At 36.3% G+C, this 17,636-nt stretch overlaps 1 protein-coding gene and 3 gene segments (V, D, J or C); 1 reads left to right on the top strand and 3 right to left on the bottom strand.

Moving 5' to 3' along the window:
* Positions 1-353: 353 nt before the first annotated feature.
* LOC113093020 (uncharacterized) lies at positions 354-10,351 on the top strand. Its single transcript, XM_026258843.1, has 10 exons — positions 354-1,087; positions 2,071-2,176; positions 2,403-2,565; positions 3,079-3,271; positions 3,545-3,751; positions 4,960-5,028; positions 5,438-7,421; positions 7,522-7,617; positions 8,312-8,428; positions 9,352-10,351. Exons 2-10 carry the CDS (start codon positions 2,077-2,079, stop codon positions 9,573-9,575), a joined length of 3,153 nt encoding a protein of 1,050 aa, XP_026114628.1. The 5' UTR covers positions 354-1,087; positions 2,071-2,076; the 3' UTR covers positions 9,576-10,351.
* A 2,806-nt stretch (positions 10,352-13,157) lies between these two features.
* On the bottom strand, positions 13,158-13,784 carry LOC113093023 (immunoglobulin heavy variable 3-11-like). The segment is given in 2 exon segments: positions 13,158-13,528; positions 13,611-13,784. Coding segments are annotated over 2 exon segments (414 nt in total).
* A 1,019-nt stretch (positions 13,785-14,803) lies between these two features.
* LOC113093021 (Ig heavy chain V region 914-like) lies at positions 14,804-15,288 on the bottom strand. The segment is given in 2 exon segments: positions 14,804-15,155; positions 15,239-15,288. Coding segments are annotated over 2 exon segments (372 nt in total).
* Positions 15,289-16,634: 1,346 nt separating this feature from the next.
* Positions 16,635-17,271, bottom strand: LOC113093022 (Ig heavy chain V region 914-like). The segment is given in 2 exon segments: positions 16,635-17,100; positions 17,212-17,271. Coding segments are annotated over 2 exon segments (351 nt in total).
* Between the last annotated feature and the right edge of the window lie 365 nt (positions 17,272-17,636).

The raw sequence follows: 17,636 nt of genomic DNA, 5'->3' as shown, positions 1-17,636 counted from the left end.
AGTTGGCTCTATTATGGTTGAAAATTTTAACTATGTAACTTAAACACAATACATTTCATTACTTGAAAATAAAATACAAATTTTATAAAATATTAAAACTTTTATATCAGCTAGTTGCCAAAGCATTATTTCATGTATGTTTAGTTTGTTTAATAAACAGAATCTAAAAACATATTAAACTGAAAAACTATAAAAAATTGACATTATTTAAAAAATAAAAACAATAACTAATTAAAGCAACGAAAAACAACAAAATTACTCAATCTTTTAAAGATGAAAACAAATATATATATTAACAAACTATAATAAATCAATGATCCTAAAATAACTTTTTCTGTTCGGTTTTGGGTTGGATAGGCAATATTTGTCCGTTTTTATATGTTGATTTTTGTTGTTGTCGATGATGGTAAACACAAAGGCTTTTAAATGCTAAAAGGTTATAATAACCAATTTTAGCAGAACGCAGTCAAAATAATTTGATGTTTATTAGAGGCATTAGCATTAGTATCAGTATTAGTGATACTGACCCTAAAAGTACTTGGAAATATTTTTTTGGGGCCATTTGTATTGTCATGATTTGTATTATGCATAGCTTGAGAAATGTGTGTGTGTGTGTGTGTGTTCTGGTATTCATCACGTTGTGGGGACATGAGTCTGTTTACACAGTCACGTCATGGGGACCTCTTGCGTTGTGGGGACCAAAAGTCAGGTCCCCATAAGGGAAAGCCATATAAATGATTAGAGGAGCTGTTTTGAAGGTGATGGGCGGAGTTTCAGCGATGGCCCATAACACACGTTTATCCGTGAATGTGTGAGTGTGAAGGGAGTGCTCAGCTGCGCCCCCAAACATTTCTCAGCGGTACTGCGCGCGCTTCTTCACACACACGTTATCTATATATGGTAGGCCCCGCCCACTTCATCGTCCTCATTAGGAACGATATTAGCAGCAATATGAAAATATGCGTATTAAGTGGACACTTCACACGGACAGACGATAAGAAGACTTTACAGGAGATACCGACTCGAGGAGATTGTTTGAGATTCGAGGAGATTCTGAAGTTGTGCAGAGCAAAAAGTTAAATAAAAGGTAAGCACATTTAAAACCAATTAGGTTAATTAGATCTAAAGTCGCTAGCTAGCTAGTTAACAGTGGTGCTAATTAACTGTTGAGGCCTATGTATGGCCTGTGATATTTCTCTGTTTTTCAATTAGCGATCGCATAATCATACAATTTAAGAATCATTTTTGAGTGAAAATCTTTATCAAATCTTCAGCCTGCCTGATTGCTAATGTAGCGATTCTTTGCATATTAAGTTGCTTTCTGTCTGTTTTGCTTTAGTTCTGGAAGGGGAATTATTACTTTTTTTATATTAAAGAAATGTTACATTTCTTGTTTGGTCACGGGTTCTAGAGGGGTTATTGCATTACAAAAATTAACTATGGTTTTTTACAAAAAAAATAAATAAAATAAAACTGTTTAGATGTTACTCCAAAAAAAAAAAAAAGTTTTTAGGATAACAAAAACCTCTCTTTTTATGTCATATTATTAATATATAATTATAATTATATATTAATCATATAATTAACTGGGCTCGTGAGAGAAATGAAGCAAAATAAAAAAGGTATGTAACGTTAGCTTTAAATGAACAAATGATTAAGGTTAATCTTCGATGTAGTAATGACAGTAGTTAAACTAAACCAGGGTTTGTATGGAGAGGTCGTCCATAAGAGTAGTCCAAATCAGCAGTTCTCAAGGCCTGGGATTATATAGGAACAGATTGTCATTTTGTGAGAGATTAGGGCCTTAATTAATGCAGTGAGTTGAGGCCCTAAACGCTAACATTGTCCTAGATTTATGTAACCTTCAGTTTTGATTTGTCACATTGATAAATGTAACATTGTAATGAACTGTTGCATTACGTAAGTACAATACAGTGTTGCATGACAATAAAGATAAAATCTGCTTAATAAACACCTTAGTTTAATTCTGCATATCTCTCCATAATCGGTGTAATTTTTTTAAATACTTTTTTATACTTATTTTATATATATATATATATATATTTCCAGATTGAAATGCCACCACGAATCAGCCCTCTTAAGGATGCCATGCATCATGTTGTCACGAAGTCTGACAAAACTAAATTCGAGGTGAACTACATCAATGCGGTGAAAGGTAAGGTGGTGTCTGGTATGACTGATTTATCACTTAATAATTACGAAATATGGAACCATAACCTTGTGAGTATGGAATAGAAAATCTATGTTAATTAGGAACCAGGTTGCAGAATATTTTAAATAAGCTACTATTAATGTGTTCTGTGTGCACAATTATCACCCTTTATCTCTGCAAGATTTATTAATTAATTTTTTTGGTGAAAATGTTTTTGCTGTATCTGCAGGACGTGGATTATTTGCAAAAGGTTCCTTTTGCAAAGGAGATTTTATTGTGGAGTACAGGGGTGAGTTGATCAATTATGCAGAGCTGGAGAGGAGAAGAAAACTCTACCACCCATCCTGTGCTGTTTTTATGTTCGAGTTTAAGTGGAGAGGGAAAACATGGTGGTAAGAAGTCACATTGCACCAAAGCTATATTCCTTTTGCTAAAATAAGGCCACATTTACACTACAGGTCTTCATGACCAATTCTGATTTTGTGAATGTATCCCTTTTTTTGACAACGTGCTTAGATTTTTTTTTTTTTTAAGAGTGACACTTATCCAGTGTGTGCATTTTAAACGGCATTTGGTGACAATCTAAAAAAAAAACTGTTACAGTTTCAATTTCAATAGTACATTCATTGTCTTATGAAACTAGTTTGACCAGTTAACATTTAGCTAAGGGGTAATTAGTCCTGAATTAGGCCTGAAACTGATCTGATAATATCTGAATCCATGCTCTTCATTTTCCTTCTTAAACGCTGGTGACTCTTATCTGATCTGTGCCACATGGGATGAAGAAAACTGGAATTGGGTCAATTGAACCATGCAGTGTAAATGCAGCCTAACACACTGATTTGTGTTGATGCATTATAACACTTGTATTTATCCTTTTCCCTTTTTTTTCTCTCAAATTTAAGCATTGATGCATCTAGGGAAGATGGATCGTTTGGGCGGTTAGTTAACGATGACCACCAACATCCAAATTGTAAGATGAAGAAAATCGATGTGAATGGAAAGGCACACCTGTGTTTATTTGCGCTGAAAGACATTAAAGAAGGAGAAGAAATCACATATGATTATGGGGGAGACGACTGCCCATGGAGAACCCAAGTAAGTTGCAGAAATAACTAATTTTTGGTTTTTGAAGAAATTAGAATTTGAATCTATTAGAAATATGAAAATAATTTGTAACCATTATGACTTGAGGGTCGGTGTTTTTTTATTTTATTTTTTTAAGTACATTGAATAATAGGGTCTTATGTTCTTAGACCAATTTAGGGGTTAAATGTGGGGGTTGTATGCCTGGCCTAATGGGTAAAATGTTACCCCCCCCCATGTTTCCATGTTGTGAAATCTTCTCATTATTGGTGTTGTCTCTTGCAGGAGAGTAGCATTGCTGCTAATAGCAGAGCAGCAGGTGACTCTGATGCTTCTCTCCAGTCACAGCCTCCAGTTGATGATGCTTCTCTCCAGTCACAGACTCCAGTGGATGATGCTTCTCTCCAGTCACAGACTCCAGTGGATGATGCTTCTCTCCAGTCACAGACTCCAGTGGATGATGCTTTTGGTCAAACCAGGTCTCCTCAACAGGTACGGTCACATTTATCAATGGAAAGTTATGTCTACTGTCAGTCTTTTCATGTTTTTTTGTTTTTGGTGCATATTTTGATGCTTATCTGCTGTAAACTAGTTCCCTCAACAGTTTATCAACATGTGTCCAGTAGGTTAGAGGTAGTGGAATATTTGGGGCCAGTTTTGTCCTTCACAAGTAACTTTTTCTTGGTTAATTGGTGCTTTAAAATTTTCACTCACGACGTCCCCACAACACACTTTTGGTCGCTCAGTGTTGGGAGTTGAGATGTTGTGTGAGATTAGATGAATCTGGTCCCCATGAGGAACACTAAACGTTGTGTGTGAAAGGTCCCCATGAGGCCCGTTTTATTCAATATGTGTGTGTGTGAGCGCAGACAGAGGATGTTGGACAGGGATAAATGTTTAAAATGATGCCGATTGTCTCATTGGTCATTCAGTGTCTGCATCAGATTAGCCTCTTGTGTTTCCATGTTGTGAAATCTTCTCATTATTGGTGTTGTCTCTTGCAGGAGAGTAGCATTGCTGCTAATAGCAGAGCAGCAGGTGACTCTGATGCTTCTCTCCAGTCACAGCCTCCAGTGGATGATGCTTCTCTCCAGTCACAGACTCCAGTGGATGATGCTTCTCTCCAGTCACAGACTCCAGTTGATGATGCTTCTCTCCAGTCACAGACTCCAGTGGATGATGCTTTTGGTCAAACCAGGTCTCCTCAACAGGTACGGTCACATTTATCAATGGAAAGTTATGTCTACTGTCAGTCTTTTCATGTTTTTTTGTTTTTGGTGCATATTTTGATGCTTATCTGCTGTAAACTAGTTCCCTCAACAGTTTATCAACATGTGTCCAGTAGGTTAGAGGTAGTGGAATATTTGGGGCCAGTTTTGTCCTTCATAAGTAACTTTTTCTTGGTTAATTGGTGCTTTAAAATTTTCACTCACGACGTCCCCACAACACACTTTTGGTCGCTCAGTGTTGGGAGTTGAGATGTTGTGTGAGATTAGATGAATCTGGTCCCCATGAGGAACACTAAACGTTGTGTGTGAAAGGTCCCCATGAGGCCCGTTTTATTCAATATGTGTGTGTGTGAGCGCAGACAGAGGATGTTGGACAGGGATATTTTCCACTCTTGATCTCTGGTCAACTTTTTTATTTTCATATTTCAAATGCAATAGAAATGTCAAATATTGTTTATACTTTGTTTACAGATTGCAACCCAGAACCACAGTGAAAATGAGATTTTTGTGCCAAAACTGAGACGGACTAAAAGTGTCATAGTAAGTTTAAGTCACAACAAGAGACGTGATGTCTTTTTTTTTTTTTTTTTCATTCCTAAGATCATTCTCCTCATCAGTAATTTATGTAATATTAATATATTCTCATGTGATATTGACTGCAAAGTATCAGAGAATTATTCAATTTTATTTTACTTTAAGACCAAAATGATCAGTTTTTTTTTTTTTTTTTTTTTTTTGTCAGAACAACTGTTCATAACTTTTGCACTGAGAACTTTATTATAACATGGTAAGAAGCAGCAAATCATCACATGTGACTTGCAAAATTGAGAAAAAAAAAAAAAAACTCAACAGATTAACAGAGACACATTAAATTGGCTACTATTGTCAAAATCAAATGATCAATTAATTGCAGCAGTTCTACCCATTTCTTTCTTTATTTTATTTTTAGATGAAAGATACAAATCTTGAAGATTCTGATGAGCTCTTTGATTCTACACCAGAGAGTTCCGATGATTATGTTCCAGATACCACTTCTGAAAGTGACAGTGATGTTAGCCTTACACTAAACCAGGCAAAACGTCGGCTTCTTGATGAACTGGATATTGATCAGTCTGGCTCAGTGAGTTGCCCTGATTTTGACACCACAACGTCAGACAAAATGCACAATGTTGCGTCTGAAGCATCTGGAACAGGAGAAGAACCCAGTTCAAGTCAGAACACAACAGACGGAATAGTTGTTAGTGCATACCAAAAAAGAGATGGTGCTAGAGTGTACAACAAGAGACATTACTGCTTGTACTGCAGTAAACCCTATGCTAAGATGGCAAGGCATCTAGAAAGTTCACATGAAAATAAGTCTGATGTGGCTAGAGCTCTAAGCTTTCCAAAGGGTTCAAAGGAGAGGAAAAACCAGCTTGATTATATTCGCAACAGAGGAAACTATGCTCACAATGCAGCTGTTATGGAGTCAGGAAAGGGGGAACTAGTGCCATTTAAACGACCACGTAAAGAAGTGCAGGGAGAAGATTTCATGCATTGTGCATACTGTCAAGGACTTTTTACAAGAAAGGTCCTGTGGAGACACATGCGTACTTGTAGACTTCAACCACAATCAGACCCTCCCAAACCAGGAAAAAACCGTGTTCAGTCCATGTGTACCTACACAGGGCCTGTGCCTTCAAACATGACCAAACAACTGTGGGGAGTAATCAGTGCCATGAATCCTGACCCAATCACAGATATAATAAAAAATGACAGAGTAATTACTGATATTGGGCAGCACTTGTTGAACAAAGGTGGGCTATCAGATAAGAATAAACAATGTGTGCGGGAGAAGATGCGAGAACTGGGAAGATTGATTCACAATGCCAGGAAAGTCACCTCCTTAAAAACACTGGAAGATTGTGTAAATCCAAAGAAGTACATGGAGACCGTCAAAGCTGTTAAGTATACATGTGGGTATGACAGTGAAACCGACAAATTCTTGATTCCATCTCTTGCTAACAAGCTTGGGAATTCCCTGGTTAAAGTATGCAAACTCTTGAAAGCTCAGGGCTTAATCTCCAATGACAAACAGCTTGTGAAGAATGCCAGTGAGTTTCAAGAAGTCCATGCGAATAAGTGGAACGAGATGATTTCTGCTACAGCATTGAGGAATATCAGGGAAGCAAAGTGGAATGTGCCCACGCTCATGCCCTTTACTGAAGACGTACAAAAACTGCATACTTTTCTCAGTCAAGTGCAAGATGAGTGGTTCAACCTGCTCTCTGAAAGTCCATCTACTAAAGCCTGGATGGAGCTGGCCAAGGTGTGTCTAGCTCAGATGATTCTCTTTAATCGGCGGAGAGAAGGAGAGGTGGCAAGCATGCCTTTGTCTGTGTTTTTATCAAGAGACACTTCTGATCCACATGAGGATGTGGACTGGGCTCTCTCCGAAGTGGAGAAGAAACTCTGCAGACACTTCACAAGGGTTATCACCAGGGGAAAGCGTGGTCGGCCAGTTCCAGTCCTTCTGACTCCAAAAATGCTGTGTTCCTTAGAACTCCTTGTTAAGCAGAGAGAGGCGTGTGGGGTTTTAAAAGACAATGCCTATATGTTTGCTAGACCAGAAGCCATGACACATTTCCGAGGGTCAGACTGCCTCCGTGGCTTTGCAAAGGCTTGTGGTGCAAAGTGTCCCAAGGCACTGACATCTACCAGGCTGCGTAAGCATGCCGCGACCCTTTCAACAGTGCTGAACATGACCGACACCGAGATGGACCAGCTGGCAAACTTTCTCGGGCACGACATCAGAATCCATCGTGAGTTCTATCGACTCCCTGAGAAGACCCTGCAACTAGCCAAGATCAGCAAAGTTTTAATGGCTCTTGAGCAAGGAAGATTAGCTGAGTTCCATGGCAAGAACTTGGATGAAATTGGGATAGATCCTGATGGTTTGTTAATTTAATAGATTTTTTTTTTAACCATCTATTCCTATACCAAGTTTGCAAACCATTATAAACCACTGTAAAGCTGTATTTTGTACTTCCACAGAAAAAGTAGTTGACTGTGATGAGGAAGAACAAGTTAATGACTGTGATGAGGAAGACAGGAGCATACAAGAGGGACACTGTTCATCTACTGTTGACGGTTTGTATTACTGTCAAAATACACCATTACATTTTGTAGTTATTGATTGTTATCAGTCAAGTGACTTGTGAAGACCTGATGGGCAAACACATTGTTCCAGCGCAGAAGATGATTCAGTACACTAAAAAAGTATTTATTTTTTGTCAAAACTACTGTCAAATGCCTCCAAGCTATTCTTCAACATTATCATTTTATTACATATGATTAAGTATGAATATAAATTTATCTATTTTATTATCAACATGTTTTATTGTAAACTTTTTGTTTTTGAGGAACTTAATACTATAAAATTAAGGGTTCATAAGAGAAAGTTACATTTATTATGTAAAGCTAGCTGATCCACTCTCTTCTGTTGGGTGGGTCGAGGCACAAAACGAATTGTGACATGATTCCTTTTTGACTAAAATAAAACGAAGTACTCTGTTTAAAGAGTTTGAGCTTATTTTTTCTAAAATGTTTCTTGAAAAGACATGATGTAGATTGTAGTTCAGCTATACTTGCAATGATTAAAATCATGAGTTGGACAATAACACCCATCACTTGTGCATTGTCAGAATTTTATAGCACATTTACTACTATTTATTTTATATATATATATATATATATATATATATATATATATATATATTATATATATATATATATATTACTTCTCTTTCTGAAAATGTTGAACTTTGATTATTTTCCATCAAAGCTTCAGCCGAGGTGGCACTTCCTGCTACCGAGAGGAATATGTCACACAAGAGAGGCAAACCATCATCAGAAGTGCCGATGTCTTCAGGAGCCAGTGCTATGAGACCACCTTGCAAAGGTGAACTCTTTACATATTTCTCTTTGGTACGTCTGTTGTTTTCTGTAGGATTAAATTCAACTAGAATTGGCTAAACGTTGCAGTAGCAGCCACATGGTAAAAAAGAATGCTCAATTTTAATCACTAAGTTTATATCTGTTTGTCATTTTATCCCTGAGAAATTCTAAATTCATGCCTCTGTCATTTAAAAGCCACCAGTTACCCTACACTGAAAAAAAACAAGAGGTAAATTTACTTAATTTTTATTTGGCAAGTTTTTGCACAATCATTTTTCAAGTAAATTTAACACATTTGGAAATTAAGTAAATCTACTTAAGTAAAAAAAAAAAAAAAATGCATTGCATATTGTCTCTAGAGAGGGTCATAGATCCTTCTGAAATTCATAAATGCACCGTATCTGGCAAGAATAACAATCTCTCCTCTCTCTCTCTCTCGACAATTCAAAAAAATGACTACAGACACCGGGTTATATCTTATGTGTTTAGTCACAAATTTCTGACCTAATTCTAGTTAAAGTACCCCTTTTATGCTTACTCAGGTATGACCTTTTTATGTAGTGTGTAATATAAAGATCAAATGTAAAAAGGTCAAAGTTCAGGACAAATTAAATTAGTCTCCCAAAAGGAAGAAACGAGTCCTGCGTAATTCCAGACTTGCTTCCTGCATGAACCTACACAGGTTTGTAACAAAAGCCCAGCCTCTGGTTTTCATTGGCTGTGTGCGAATGTGTAATTTGACCTACTCTCAAACAACGGTAGAACCGACAACAGACTGGGACATCTGACCAATCAGAACAGAGTCGAGCTTCGATAAAGGAGGGTTTAGAGAGAGATCGAATCCTTGAATGAATTCAGAATTCAGAACTTCAGATTTGAATTCCAGCATACAATCTTAATCATTTCTTATTTTCTGATCACTTTAAGGTAAAAGTAGCCAGAAGAAAGCTCCCTGGCAGCAGGCAGAGGTGCAGGCGGTGGAAAGGCACCTGAAGTCATTCATCATATCTGGCACTGTACCAGCAAAGAGTGACTGTGAGAAATGCTTGAAAGCTGAACCACAAGCTCTGAGGAACCGCGATTGGAAGACAGTAAAATTTTATGTTTATAATCGCATTACAGCTTTCAAAAAGAAATTGCAGTGCAGATAATACTGTAAAGATGAAACTATCTGGCATGGCAAGTTTTGTTAAAGTTAAAGCCACAGCAGCACTTAAAGAAATAGAATAACTTAAACCGTTAAACCAGTGCAAGGCCACACGCTGAAAGCATTGGTCTAACAAAAGTTGAAATCCATGTTTGTGAAAGGAAGCATGGTGAGAGTTTATATATTTTTTTTTTTTACATTTAGTATAACAGGACTTTTGAGGTTTTGTTTTGAGGTTTGACTTAGAGTTATGTGAAATTTAACTAAATAAAAGTTGAATTCAGTCATTTTAATCTGAATTATTGTCTTGAAGTTCAAGTAGTAGTAGGTTTATTGTATTGATAAGTATCCAGTGAGTAGTAGCTGATGTGGGGTGGTTGGCTGGGGCTAAACACTACTTTAAAATAATTTAAAGAAAGAATAGTTCGAAGTGGAAAGGTTTAAATGTTTGACTTGTGGGTATGATATGAGTTGGAACATATACAGGCAATCATTCACTATGCTAAATCCTTTGTATTCACATGTGCAAAATGCAACTTAGAGTCGTCCTAACTGAAGATAACTTGCACTGAAGGATTTGTAAAACATGTCAGTGCCATTGTTTTGTCTCAAAATGCAAACCAGTAATGTTTTTTTCTAAGGCATTTTAATAGAAGCTGTTTCTATACCCAGAGGTGGGTAGTAACGAGTTACATTTACTTCGTTACATTTACTTGAGTAATTTTTGGGGGTAACTAATACTTTTCGGAGTATATTTAAAGACTTTATACTCTTGCTTGAGTAAATTTTTTTTGGGAAAAATCTGTGCTTTTACTTCGTTACTGTGGGTTACGCTCCTCTCGTTACTTTATCTTAATGCAATAAATGTTGTAAATGCTTCAGTTTATTCCAAACGCGCCGTCTACTTTTCTCTGGATGGAGATCCTTATTAGATGAACACCGCGTGTGCTGTCTACTGTTTAACAGGTAATAACTTGGGCTACATTCGATTACAGTAGCCTACACGATACCACTGTGACATTAGTTTGTTGTACGTGTATGGCTTATAACAGAGGGGAGTCAAGTTGAATGCAGCTTCCAAAAGACAAAAAATAGCTGATTAAGATTTTATTAATTGTAATACAATCACACCGGCGCGAGTACGTTCAGCAAGTCATATCATCAGCTGCTAAATTCAGATCTGTGATCGCTTGCTGGCGCTGAGCCAGAGACAGACGCGTTTTTACAGCGCTGCACATTAACCAATCACACACGATTCTGTTGAGCTTTTGAATGCAATGGCCAATCAGAGGTGTTCCGATGAGTCATCGCTGAAATGTCGGTGCTTCCTTCACACGCTCACTGATTGTAGACCGCTTTCTGGAGAATTCTCTCGTCAGAAACAACAAAGTGCAGATGTGTGTACGAATCTATAATTAAGATATTGATTTCACAGTGTTAACAGTTTCAGTGATTTTAATGGGAGTTTCTGAGAGTGATTGAAATCTAGACTGTCAGTGAAAATGATCTTTAATAATGTAAATGTTATTTGCTCTCTTTCTGAACAATGAAAGATTAGTAGCAATATTTATATCACATTAACTTTTAATGTAAAATTCACATTTAATATAAAGTCAGGCGTATTAAAAATATGTTATGCCATGACACATATATCTGTTACTTAAGTAAACAGACAGGGTTTTATAATAAATTACATAAATTGGAGTAAAGGCTGATGAAATATAAACATTTATACACAGACACACATACATTACATACACTTTATCTATCTTAATAAAAATAGGCTCAGTATATATGACCCAAAGTAACTAGTAACTAACCACTTGAGTAGATTTTTTTTATCCGATACTCTTACTCAAGTAACTATTCAAGACTAGTACTTTGACTTTTACTTGAGTACAGTTTTTGGGTACTCTACCCACCTCTGTCTATACCCTAATTTAAGTAAGGCCTATTCCTGGTAATCTGTCTGTGAAACTGGGCTTTTGTGCGAGAATGAAGCTTTGCATCACTAGAACCGTTTGCAGGACTCACTACAGTATAGATCCACATAAAATAAAGTGAAATTTCAAAATTTTAACTTTTGTACTACTAATAAACATTTAAATTTTACTTTGTGGATTAAACCCATTTTAAGAGCAAAATATCAAATGCAGTAAAATGCCTTTTATTTGTCATTTGTAATATTTGTTGTTGCAAGGTACCCTCAAATCATGGGAATGTGTGTATTAGTGTGTGCGCAAGGTCCCCTCAAATCATGGGAATGTGTGTATTAGTGTGTGCGCAAGGTCCCCTCAAATCATGGGAATGTGTGTATTAGTGTGTGCGCAAGGTCCCCTCAAATCATGGGAATGTGTGTATTAGTGTGTGCGCAAGGTCCCCTCAAATCATGGGAATGTGTGTATTAGTGTGTGCGCAAGGTCCCCTCAAATCATGGGAATGTGTGTGTATTATGCAAATGATATGCATAAAATATGCTAATTTGGTCCCTGTAAGTCATGTTCACCCGATATTTCAGAAGTCCCCATTAAGCATGGTCAAGACATTACTTCATTAATTCAGTTGTCTGAAGTCGTGTATAGGCTAAGAGAGCTATGGTTAGTGTCCCTAATTTTTTTCAAACCTCAAAACCCTTTAGAAAGGGTGGTCCCCACATGTGATGATTAAAAAGCTGGTCCCCATCAAACATGGAAACCAGTATGTGTGTGTGTGTGTGTGTGTGTGCTCTGTGCACTTTTGAACTGTGGTGCTGGTGATTAGTGAATGACGATCAGGTGCGGGAGATCAGAATTCAGAAAGATGTAAAGATGAATAAGATGAATACATAAAGATGTATTCCTATACTTACCATGAGTAAATATGATTATGCTTATTAAACATGCAATTCTGATTTTGCAGCAGTTTTTGTTCACAAATTTCACTGACAAAATATCGAGGAGTAAAATATTGAGGGTTTATAATACAAAGAAATTCAGACCCAAAATAAACAAGTGATATTTTATATTTTGGGGATGTTTGCAATATAACTGCTATTGTGATCTGATCATTTTCAGCAATCAGTTTCTAGCTCGGCAGGGAAGTGTTTGTCTGGTTGTTTGTGTTTAATAATTTTTTACTATTATTATTATTAGTTTATTACATTTTCTCCTTCCCTGATGAATACCATAGACTGGTTTTGTTCTCATTTTTGGGGTGAAATGAGTTAAACTGTCATATGTTTCTGCCTGGTAGGCTGCTTTTGCAGGATGGTCATAGTATGGTCATGATAAATAGTTTAATTAATCTATAAATCCTAGCACTACTTTTTTTAATGGCTTCCATTGTGACAGTACCCATGTAGAGTTAATGCAAATTGTATTGTAAAAAACGTCCAGTCCTTTATTTCTATAAGATAAATTAATATTACTGAATATTAAATACAAATACATAGGTTACTCTAGAAAACAGACTAGTGAGATACAGATTTACTGGAAACTTAAGTGTGAAATTAATAAAAGTTTTATAATTAAGTTTTTTTTTTTTTTTTTTTTTTTGTACATTTAAAACACCTCCGATTGGCCTTATGCTACTTTAGAGCTTGCATAACTCAAACATGTCCGCCCCATTTCTCATGATGAGTTTTTGAACAGGTGCTTGTATTTGTGCTTCCACTGTGTCTCTTGCCACAGTAATACACTGCAGTGTCTTCAGTCTTTAACTGACTCATGTGCAGATAGAGATTAGAGCTGTCCTTAGATGCTGTGAATCTGCCCTGAACTGACTGAGCTGAGCTCTTATAAGCATCTGAATAATAATAAATAATCCATTCCAGTCCTTTTCCAGGTGCCTGACGGATCCAGTACATGTAAGCGCTACTAAGAGTAAACCCACTGCAGGCACAGGTCAGTTTGTAGGAAGCACCTGGAGACACAACTACTGACTGTTCAGACTGTGTGAGCACAACCTGACAGTCAATACCTGTGGATAAACACAACATTTAGATGTATGAATATTAATATTTACACTGAAAACTGTTTGTTTATTCAGGGGATTCACTTACAAGACACAGCAGCCAGCAACAGCAAGAGAAATGAAGTGAACATGGTTTATCTGAAGGCTGATCTGGTGATGAGTCCTGCACTCCACAGTGTAGCTGTTTAAATATGAAACAGACATCAGTTCATTTGCATCGAACCCCAGAATAGTGGAATCACTGGAGCTTGAGACTATTGAGGTTCATTGTATGGTCAATTGTATCAGCTATCTTGATATGCAAATAATACTGTACTTCAGTAAATAAATGTAACATTTTTGCAGCAGGCATGTGCGTACAACCCCTCAGTTCCATCAAACAGACATGGCATTGTGTTTTGTTCATGAGAAAGTAGGTAAAGGTCTTTAATAAAGCTGTAGAGCTTAAATGAGTTGTAGTAGAACAGCAAACACAGATCAGCACTTTTCCAATATCAGGTTGTTGTTGTTGATGAACTTCTTGTTGTGAAATCATGCTGATCCTGGATAAATAAATACATAATTCAAATATTGAAAAATATGTGATAGTTTACTTGTGTATTATAATTTTTGTAATTTTATATTCAGCAACACAATTATTTAGATGTACAAGTAATAAAATGTAGTACTGTGTGCGTGATTAAATAATTAAACTGTTTTATCCTATATATGTTCACGTTATGTACATATACATGCAAATATGTCCTTTGTCTTTTCTGTCTATTGAGTATTTAAACATGAAAAAAGTCTGGTAAAAGTTTAGTTTTCACCTATCAAGCATTAACTCATGAAGAATTAATACACAAATTAATTGTTTCAATAAAGCTATTGCATATAAAAATGTAGTGCAGTTTTTTGTCTTTATTGTGATGTGTTATGTATCAAAATATAGTCATATATAGTGCAACTGCAAACTGCAGGGAACTGACAAATAGAAGCAGCAGTGCTTTATAAACAAATGTGTTATTTAAAATATAACGCATTATATTTTCTGCTATATTCCCATATATTTTTGTTTCATAATATCATGTATGACAACTGTACAAGTTTTGTATCTTTGCTGATTAATCAACCCTTCATACTCTGAATCTATTTTTATGATGTACCTTAATTAATCCAGACCTTATTCACTAATTTATTTGAGAATCTGCTTATGAGGAAGATTTTATTTTTTTTTTAAATAAATTTATAAACAAGTATACATTTGTTGAATTGTGGGGAAGTTTGCAGTTGCTTTAGTGATCTGCTGCATGAATAGTTTTTGTTCAGTCCTGCAGTCTTTTGTGTAACAGTGAGTCTCTTGCACAGTAATAAACAGCTGTGTCTTCAGTCTTCAGGCTCTTCACCTCTAAATGCAGCATGTTTTTGCTGGTGTCTGTGGTGATGGAGAACTGTCCCTGTAGAGACTGAGCATAATACACAGTTGAGCCAGATATCTGTCCAATCCACTCCAGTGCTTTCCCTGGTTTCTGACGGATCCAGCCCATCCAGTAGCTGCTCATTGAGAATCCAGAAGCAGTGCAGGACAGAGTCACTGATTCTCCAGGCTTTTTCACCACAGAATCTGAGGAGGTCAAAGACTGACCACTAACAGCTGAAAAACATGCAAAAAATCATATTAGATGGTATAGAAAAAACATAAGTGACAACAATCTGGAGAAGTGAAATCATTCTCACCTGACATAATCATCAGCAGAACTCCATACTGTAACATTTCCATTATCAGCCAAAAAACAGTCAAAGGAAAAGAAACTGCACTGCAGCAGAACACAAACACTGACTGAGGATCCAGTTTATAACACAGTCCTTTGAGAGACTGAGTGACTCTGACTAAATCATGACATTTGCATACACTGTATCTGTTTTACAAACACAACATGTGTGGAAACACTGGAACTGGGAAAATATATTAAAATATTTTTGATTAAATTATGATTTATCTGTAACTATATTCATACCTTGTTGTCTTTGAATCTGAATTTTTGCATTTCTCAGCAATATTATAATTTTTTCATTGTTATATATTTTTTATCGTTATTACTAATGATAATTTCAGGATATTTCAGTCTGTATAATGTATTATTGTTGTGGGTGGAGTAAATGTTGTATTTTTTATGATTGGTGTTTTTTTAGTTGTGAAAGCTGATATGAAGTCTGTGGACAGCTGTTGCTGATAGACTGATGCTTTGATGTGACATTTTGAGGCACGTCTAAAGGCTGGTGAGGATGAAGGATTGAGATATGCTGATTCCAGGCAGTTGTTGTTGTTACGGTTAGTTTTTCTACTGTACTTCATTGAAATCAGGATTAAAGTTGGCAACGGATACATCAACTGCTGTTTCAATGACTTTTTAACTCTGGTCCTGGAGATAACGGCCCCAGCCCCACGAGTGCCACTCGGAACCACGAAACACTGGACACGACGACGAAGGGCACTTAATCACCTCAGCATCGTTTACCTCACCTTGGCACAATTGTTGTGAATAAATCCACCCTCCGTGGTATTTATTTTGAGCTCTCCTTGTCGTGTGTTCCTTCCACCCATGACTATACATATATTTATTTTTGTCAATATTACATTAGTAATATATTGGTTTCATATTTACTCCTGAACAATCATGTGTCAGTGCATCACTGCAGGAATTCTACTGTCACCTGCTACCTGTGCCAGGAATGTTAATTGTACCAAACAGTTTTCAAGTGGAAATGCAACGGGAACTTCTCAACAAGATGTCATGAAAGCATGTATGCAGTTTAATTTGCTGCTTGTTATATTCAGATTTTGTATAGTACTGTAGTTGTATTTGTCAATGTGGTTTTCTTGCACAATAATAAACTGCAGTGTCTTCATTCTTCATGTTATTAATCTGCAGATACATCTGTTTATTGCTGTTGCCTCTGGAGATGGTGAAGCATCCCTGAACAGACTGAGAGTATATATCATGTTTCATTGGAAAACTGTTTAATAATGCTCAAAAATGATAAAAACTTCTCACAATCTCACTGCAATCATACAGATAAGACATGGTTTATAAGTAGAATTGTATAATATACTGTAATGAGTGAATATGTGTAGTTGTTAACTTTAATAATTATTTATACCTGATCTTGACCACAAAAATAACTTTTGTTGGTATAGTCATGTTAATATTGAGTTGAATAAAACCAGTTGAGCTGATGTTCATTTGTTTAATGTGTTTAAACTTTTTTTGTACAGAGCGGTGGCTTGTTTAGTCACTGTGTGTATCTTGCACAGTAATACACGGCTGAGTCCTCAGTCTCAAAATTCTTCCCCTGTAGAAACACTGTGTTTTTGGACGTGTCCTGGGTGAAACTGATCTTGTTTTTCACTGAGTCTTTAATGTTAGTGCCACCACCACTACAAAGATATCCAAGCCATTCCAGTGCTTTTCCAGTGGGTTGACGGATCCAATTAATGCAATAGCTTGATTCTGAAATCCTGCAGGAGATGGAGAATGATTCTTGAGGTTTCACAACCATAGATGAAGGTTGAGTGAGCTCAACACAGAAAACACCACCTGAAAATAACAATGAAAGAATGTGTTATAAGTTATGCTTTAACTTCTGTTAACAGTTATGAAGCTTAGATAAATGCTTTATAGTTTAAATGAGGCATCAGTGAAGCTCACAGGATGCAGCTGCTGCCAGCAGAAGCAGAGCTGATGAGAAGATCATGATTAAAAATATGAATTTCTCCTTCCGTGCCCCAGACACACTTCACTTTAGTACATGGAGCAAATAGAGAATTTGCATAAAGAAATTTTGTTTTCCGAGATAAGAAACTTCAGTGCTTCAGTTTCTTTATTTAATTTATTATCTGGAACAATTGCTTTCTGAAGAAAAGGGACAACATCAGTCTGTACACACAATGACAATAAATTAATTAATACATAAATAATGAGAGGACACCACTTTTCTTTAAGGTGTCAAATTATGATAGATGTACAATAAATATATTCTTAATATACAGATACAATTTGACGTCAAGATTTTGTCACAGCAGTTTACTAGAGAAAGCCCCAGATGTAGAACAATTACGGGATTGATCTTTATT

The sequence above is a fragment of the Carassius auratus genome, unplaced genomic scaffold (assembly GCF_003368295.1).
Source record: "Carassius auratus strain Wakin unplaced genomic scaffold, ASM336829v1 scaf_tig00214830, whole genome shotgun sequence".
Taxonomy (NCBI): domain Eukaryota; kingdom Metazoa; phylum Chordata; class Actinopteri; order Cypriniformes; family Cyprinidae; genus Carassius; species Carassius auratus.
Note: the sequence above shows the minus strand (reverse complement) of the source record. Positions and strands in the feature narration are given on the sequence as shown.